Genomic DNA, 7,845 nt, shown 5'->3' with positions numbered 1-7,845 from the left:
TAAACCGAATCGACTGGTCTAGTTCTGAACACAATGATTCTAGCAACGCAATTCATGTCTACATGTTAAAAATATTTTTTGATAAATAATTTTTGTGCAAAAAAATCTTATGTTATGATATTTTAAAAAATAATTCAAAATTATATATTATGATAAAGAAATATTTTTATTAGGTTGTGATCGATAGTTGTAGATGATAAACCAACAATTTCTTATGATATTTTTATTAAATAAAAATGGTGTATTTTTGTAAATAGAGCCGATAAATATTATGATTATTAAACAACGAGGTATTTATATTACACCAAGTATTTAAGTGATTTCATAATATATTTAATTATTGTTTAAAAGTGACAACATGATGGATGTTTTTGCATCAACTTTCTTAATTCTCCTCTCTTTTTTTTTATCAGTCTGTCACACTCACACCAGTCCTCTATCTATTCCACTTTTAATTTATACATACATACAGCAAACACAACCAAATTACAAAAACAACTCATGACTAGATAACAAAATGTTTCATCGTTTCGTACATGGGAAGTCTACTGTGTCCAAACGACGACAAGTGATCCAGCTCGAACAAATCCGAACTCGAATCACTCATTGAATCCTCATCATCTTCTTCTTCCCATTTTTTCCTGAAACCATACGACATATCATCGCTCTTCTTATCATTTTTATCATCCTCTTCAACTGTCCTATTCTTCACTCTTATCCGCCTCAATTTCAAGTCATCCAATAATTGATTTGTAATTACCGATGAATGTCTTCCAAATCCTTTACAATCCCCACCAATTATGCTCTTAGGCCTTGATTCTCCATTCAAAATGACGCTCACAGGATCAAATCTGACCCTTCTTTGAATACCATTCCTCGTCTTCTCCCTTGATTTTGGCGACTTCTTGCTCAAACACGGCCTAGATGCCGAAGAACAATTTGACGATGATCCCACCGATTTCAAATCTCCTACTTGATTCCCTTTGCTTGAATCAGCATTTTTCAACTTCTTTTCGTTAGCATGATTGAAAACAGAGTTGATAAAACTTGTTAGCTTCCCGCCAGGCGAGATGGGCTGCTTCATTTTTCTCAAACTCGCGTAAATCTTCAGAGCTCTTGACTTGGATTTAAACAAATTTTCGTCCCCCATTTTGTAATCATCCAACTCATCTTGTCTGTCTTTCCCTCCGACTCGGACAGGTTTTGGCCTCTCGACCGATGAAAAACAAGAAACTCTCGACTTCGTCGAGGAACTGAAGAAGTCAGCGTCCGGTGAAGAGGAAAGGGCACCAGAACTGTCTGAAGAAATCGAATTTGAACTGAAATAAAACAAATCTTTGTCTTGGAATGACTTGTTTTCAGATTCTGCCACTAATGAACCCCTTCTCACCAAAAGATTATCATTTTCTTCTTTTAGCATCCATTTTTCAACAAAACAAGCCCTTCTGAAACTAGCCATCTCTTCATCTTCTGCACGGCGGCTGCGGCAATAATTACCATTCCCACTGAAATTCACCTGACCTTTTACCAATTTGTTATCTCTGTAAAAAAAATTCGAGTCCTCGGTATTATCAGCATTTGCATTAAGGGACCGGTAGATTTCATCAAGAAGGGTGGAGGAAAAAGATAGTTCGTCGCGGTGATTTTTTCTTGATTTTTCTCGGCTGTACATTTTATGAATCCGGATCCGGATTATTGATTTCCAAGCCAAAGGGTTCCTGAAAAACAAATAATAAAAAAATCAGAAGGGAGAGAAAAGATCTGCTATCAAAGAGAGCGAGAAACGAGAAAGAGCTAGCTTGGCTTTGATGAAGGGATAGGAATAGGTAGAGAGTGTATTTATAAAGGACATATCTCCTAATCTAATTTGGCATTTTTCTGTACGGTCAAACATAATTAAATGATTTTTATCTCAAAATCCATTATTTAGCAAGAAATATAAAAGGTCGTTAAATGTATTATTTTTTTTTGCTAAATATAAAAGGTCGTTAAAAAAAAATAATACATTAAATTGACGACCATGCCATGCCCATATATAATTTGAATTTGAGGACAGTATATATATTTTATAATTCTCAATTGATACCCATCGGAGAACTTCTCAAGCTTATAAATGGTTATGTTATTTTATAAATATTATTACAAAAATATTTACTTAACCTTAGTTATATCCTACTAATCTATATATATTATACGTAACAAGATCAGTAAAATCTGAAATACTTGGCATTTGAGAATCTTCTTCGTCTACTACTTTGGACAGAGTTTATTCAAATAATTTAAAAGACATCCATCACTGTTACGGCTAGCTTGAGAACTTAAAAGGTCATTCTTTTTGTAACGGAAAATATTATATAAAATATAACAATTTCAATATATAAATATTTATTTGACATACGATAAAGTATCGATTATACCATATGTAATAAATAAATAAAAAAAATTATAGTTGATGATTTCCATTGTTTTAGACAGTTTCTAAATCGACCATTTTATATAACGAAAAAGTAAAAAAATCTACCGTGATTGATTACAATATTGAGACAAAATTATGGTCGGTGTCGACTTAATTACCTAAAATATTTAAATCCTTCGAAGAAATTTACTAGAATATTGGCAATCAATGCCAAATATATATTGTTTTAATGAAATTAAGGATTAAAATGAAATTTACTTCTTTTAATAACTCATTTATTATATTTAACAAGTCTGACTCAAAAATAAAATTTACTTCTTTTAAATACTCATTGAGCTCGTTTTCTAGCTATTTGAGCATTCTTAGCCAAAAATTTAACTAATATATAGAAAATTGCATGGCGAGTTTCTTATTTTATAGCATTCACATGTCATTTATTTACTAAAACTTCAATGTGATACAACAAGTAAACAATGCATGTTGCTAAATTCACGGCACAATAAACTAGACGAACTTGAGCCACACAAACGAGCTCGAGCTTCCAAACTTATGAACCAAATACCATTAAACTCGAGCTCAATAAATTTAATTCTCACAACTCTATTATATTAAATAAAATATAATTTTTTTGCATAATATTATTTTTTCCAACTTTTTAAATAATGTCGTTGTGAATTTTTTAAATATATTGATTTTCTGTAAATTGATATTATTATTATTAATCTTAATTATGACTTTATTAATTGATATAAATATTTTTAATATATCCTAAAAATAATTTAAAAAGTTGATCAAAAAATTCATCTAATAAATTTTTTGAAAAATATTTATTTATTGTTTAAATTTTGATAAACAAAATAATATATTTTTTTAAATATCTTTTTTATTATTTTATTAAAGAAATCGAATGTAACAACATAATATTATTATCTTTATTTGAGCATTATCTCAAATGACATATATTTTTATAATACTATTTAAGATTTTAATATATTTTTTTATATTATTTCAATAGTTTTAATAATTATTCAAACAATGATATTTTTTCATTTTAATTATTAATTACATAAATTAACATATTGTGCATCATACGTGTGAAATATTAATATACATAACAATAACAAGATATGAGTGTTTTATTAGGTTGTCACGTCTGACTAGACCTAAAATTGAAATGTGTTTTGCTCAAAAGTAGATTTTGTCCATTCTACAATTGAAACCTATCCCAATATATAATGTGATGAAAAATTAATTTTTTTTAGATCGATCATCAATATATAATGTGATTTTTTAAAATATAATGTGATTTTTTAAATATATATATATACACACACACAAAGGAATGATTAGATGTTGAAATGCGAGAAGAACTACTTCAGATGAAGGATATAGTACCAATAAGAGCACCCACATTGTGGTGTTAAATGGACATTATAATACTCATTTAACACCCCCTCTCCATTGTGAGTTGACATTATAATGCTCACTCACAGGAGAGAGAGGGGCATTCATTCAACTCTTCCCATTTTTTATTATTTTTTTAACTTTTTTAATATTTTTTTTTACTTTTTTTAATACTTTTTTATTATTTTGTTTAATTTTTTTATAACGGTTTTTTTATTTTTTTTTATTATTTTCAATTTTGTAAATTAAATTCGAATTAAATTATTAAAAATCTTAAAAAAAATTTAACGGCTAATTTGAAATCTTTTCTATAAATATCCACCAATGTGTACACATATTTTCATTCCAAGTCACTACACTCTTCAATTCTACTCTCTAACATTCTACCCATCTATTTTTTTAAGTTCCAACAATCATATTTTCTATCCGAAATGCATGAAAATAATAAGGCATTTTTTACAAATTTCTTGAATTCTATGAACAACCCGCAAGAATATTCATCTTCCCAAAATCCACAAATCCCACCAAATTATCAATACCCACATTCATTTCCAAATATGTCGTTTCCTACACAAAATCTTCAAAATTTCCAAGGTTTTGGGAATTCTATGAATCATCATAATTATGCCCCTCGAGGTCCATATCAACCGCTTCCAGCCGAATATTAACAAAATATGAGTCATCCGTATTTCACATCGTCGGTTGTTCATGGCTATAGTACCCAGCACACAACTGTTATGCCTTTCACATCTCCGATATTAAATGAACCTGCAACTCCGACTTTTGTCCTGGAGACGCAACTTTCCGATCGTGAATCTCTAATTGAGGTGGTCAATTTAAAAAAAGCGGATTCAAACGTTGAGAGTTCAAGAAAACGTTCGAGTTGGACAAAGGTTGAAGATGAGGTCTTAGCGAGAAATTTTGTCACTATCAGCGATGATCCAATAATCGACAATGATCAAAAGACGGATGTTTTTGGGGGACGTGTTGCAAGCTACTACAATGAGAATCGTCCTCTAGGTTCAAACACCAGAAGTGCAAATGTTATACGGTCACATTGGCACAATACAATCCAAAAGAAGGTATATCGATTCAACGCAATATCTAAACTATTTACCAAAAGTTCATTTTTTAGTATTATTGTATTTTCGAGTGATTGTAATTTTTAATTATTGTATTTCTCATTTCGATTAATGTGATTTTCAATTATTATCATCTTTGCAAAATTGTCATTGTAAAATAACTGTTGGAACATCTAGAAAATGATTTAAATATTGTAAAACATGTGTATTTAAAAAAAAATTTAAGATGATTGAGTGGACTGTGAGACCCATAAATACTGAGTGTTAATGTTAAAAGGAATGTGAGTGAAAGAGATATGTTGTTATAATAAGTATGTAACAATGAACTCCACGATTTTTGATGAATTGGTGAGTGTTATAACAATTCACTATTGCGGAGGTCCTAAGCTGCTATGACCAGTTAGAAATCTGCTTTGCCAAACAAATAATATATAATATTATTTATATTTTTTTATGAGAAAGTCTGTCATGCAGTCCGGTGAGAGAAATATGGAGAAACCATATATGTCTTGGACATTAATTAGTTAATGTGTCAGTATGTCATGCGCATAGGATAAGGATCTCTGCCCCCCATAAACCTAGTCAAGTTCACATGCTCGTTTGATTATTATTAATTCAATTTCAGACATAAGAGGTTGATTTCCTAAGATGCATCACTTTCCGTGCAGAATTCTTGTCTGTCCAATATTTAAGATTGTTGAATGTTTATGATTCCCATGCATCTTCCCTTGGCTATCTATACAAACCATACATACATATTGCTAGCTGTATGTATGCTAGCTAGCTAGGATACTTAAAACAGTACTCCATGTAATTTGGTGCATGTGAGACAAGAACGGGTCCAATCAGCAGTGGGAATAACTGAAAAATATCTGTTATTTACTATGAAACAAGAGGAAAAAAATACTACGTACTAGCCAGTAATTAAGACAAGGGGGACACGTGCAGATCCAAATGACAAGTTATTGCAAATCTGCTTTAGCTTACGTATTATATACCGACATATTTAGGCTCAGGCGCAGTAATATGCAAAATAGATATATTGTCATAGTCTGACAGGCAAAGTTGTTTGCGTTTAGCAGTAGGCTGTCACTTTATTCCACGTGCACTTCGAGGTCCCAATTCATGTCATCACGTGCTCATATATACCCCATTAGACTAATAGACATTGACAGAAAATGACTTCGATTAAATTCTTAATACCAAAACGTTAATCTTTATCTATATCTGTTCTACTCAGTGACTGCAAAAGTTGAGTCCACCAATTAAATTTCTCTACCAGCTTAAAAAACTAATCTAGCTTTTTTCGATCATAACTAGTAATTCAACGATGGGTGCACAAGGATTTGTTGCCCGTGATTTTTAGATTATTACGTACCAATGAAGGCTTGCTAATTAAGGTGGCCTCACAAGAAGGTGCATCCTCCATTTCATCTTATGTCAGTGTCAAGTTTTTTTCAGACTTTTATAATTTTCGGAAAATGGAGCTAGCTAGCTAGTATCAAGAGGCAAGTTTAAATTCAAATAATGCATGCGGAAGGGCACGTGTTTTGACACAGATACACGAGCTTGAACAAAGTCTTGCCAATACATGTGGAGAAAATGTGGGCTGAAAGTTTTTTGGGCATGTTCGATTTCTTGACCTGAATTTGCATCCATCATGATGTATATTTCAAGATAAAATATTTACAAGACAAGTAGATCAAGTCTTGCTATTCGAAATTTGCACCACTTATTTCACTCATAATTACGAAAAACGTTACAAGAGTTTAAACAAAACGCTGCAGAATTTCTCTCAAGAAGAAGCACAAGATTTCGAGACATGTTTTTGAAAAATAATTTGTAAGTGAGCTTACATATATAAAATTTTGCACAATTGTGTTTGTAAATGAGCTTACTGTTTTAAAATTAGGCATATATATGTTTTGAAAAATCCAATCGCGCAGGGTTCCTTGTTCTATATTTTGTATATGAAAGAATTATTATCATTGTTATAATTTAAGTTTGATATGAGAACCCTAGAGCATTAAGAATTAGATACTGATAAGTAAACTATGAAAAATAAGATGAAATATTAGTGTTATACATTTTTGATTTGTTATGATATGTCTTGCCTTGGTATTCGAAAATTATGTACGCATATATATTGTGCATCAATCGTTCTTATTGTTCAGTGTTTTTCCAAATAGTTACAACTCACTTTCTTTCTCCAGATAATAACGAAGAACAAATAGAGAAAGATGGACAAAATATGTTTTATATATGGGGCTGATGGTAAAGAATAATTCAAGATTTCGGATTTAGTTTAATTTTATTATCATTATTTATTGTTCAAGCTGTAAAACATTTTCTTAATTCTATTTTGTTTTTGGAAATATTCATTGTAAAAACAAGTTATTTATGAAATAAATTGGTTTGGTTTATGTTGCGCTGCGAGACTTATTGTTTTAGTTGTGTGATTGTTAAACAACGCTGATGTCGAAAACGGCTCGGTCTCGAGGGTGTGACCCTTTGCTTTTCAACTGACCTCTAATCAAATTTTTGAGGGATTTGATGAATATTTAGTGAATCAAAACATGTTTACTTTCACTTTCTGGGAAATTTACATTTTGTAAAGTCTAATGGATAAGGTCTTAATTCAATGGAGTCAAAATGCCTGGCAACATCGATATCTTCTTTAAGGAAAGGGCCGAAACAAACTTTAGGAACATATCAAGCAAACCTAAAAGTGTTGGTCGTTTGACCTGATATTTTGATTGATGGAAGCAGAGATTTGGGTTGATTTTTCAATTTTGACAAGGGAATTATTTGACAAAAGTTATTGGCGCATATTTCTCAAATAGGAAGCAGTGAACACGAATTTTAATTATGGCATATGAGACGATCTCACGGATCGTATTTTGTGAGACGAATATCTTATTTGGGTCATCCATGAAAAATTAT

The 7,845-nt window shown here is 30.9% G+C and overlaps 1 protein-coding gene across 1 annotated transcript; it reads right to left on the bottom strand.

The window, feature by feature from the left end:
- Positions 1–435: 435 nt before the first annotated feature.
- LOC140961764 (protein BIG GRAIN 1-like A) lies at positions 436–1,808 on the bottom strand. Its single transcript, XM_073420447.1, has one exon. The coding sequence runs from the start codon at positions 1,670–1,672 to the stop codon at positions 506–508; it is 1,167 nt and encodes a 388-aa protein (XP_073276548.1). The 5' UTR covers positions 1,673–1,808; the 3' UTR covers positions 436–505.
- Positions 1,809–7,845: the final 6,037 nt, after the last annotated feature.

This window comes from Primulina huaijiensis, chromosome 16 (genome assembly GCF_012295235.1).
Source record: "Primulina huaijiensis isolate GDHJ02 chromosome 16, ASM1229523v2, whole genome shotgun sequence".
Taxonomy (NCBI): Eukaryota; Viridiplantae; Streptophyta; class Magnoliopsida; order Lamiales; family Gesneriaceae; genus Primulina; species Primulina huaijiensis.
Note: the sequence above shows the minus strand (reverse complement) of the source record. Positions and strands in the feature narration are given on the sequence as shown.

What these genes read in the sequence shown, in the direction of transcription:
- LOC140961764 (XM_073420447.1), bottom strand. Translation starts at nt 1,672, where the DNA reads ATGTACAGCCGAGAAAAATCAAGAAAAAATCACCGCGACGAACTATCT.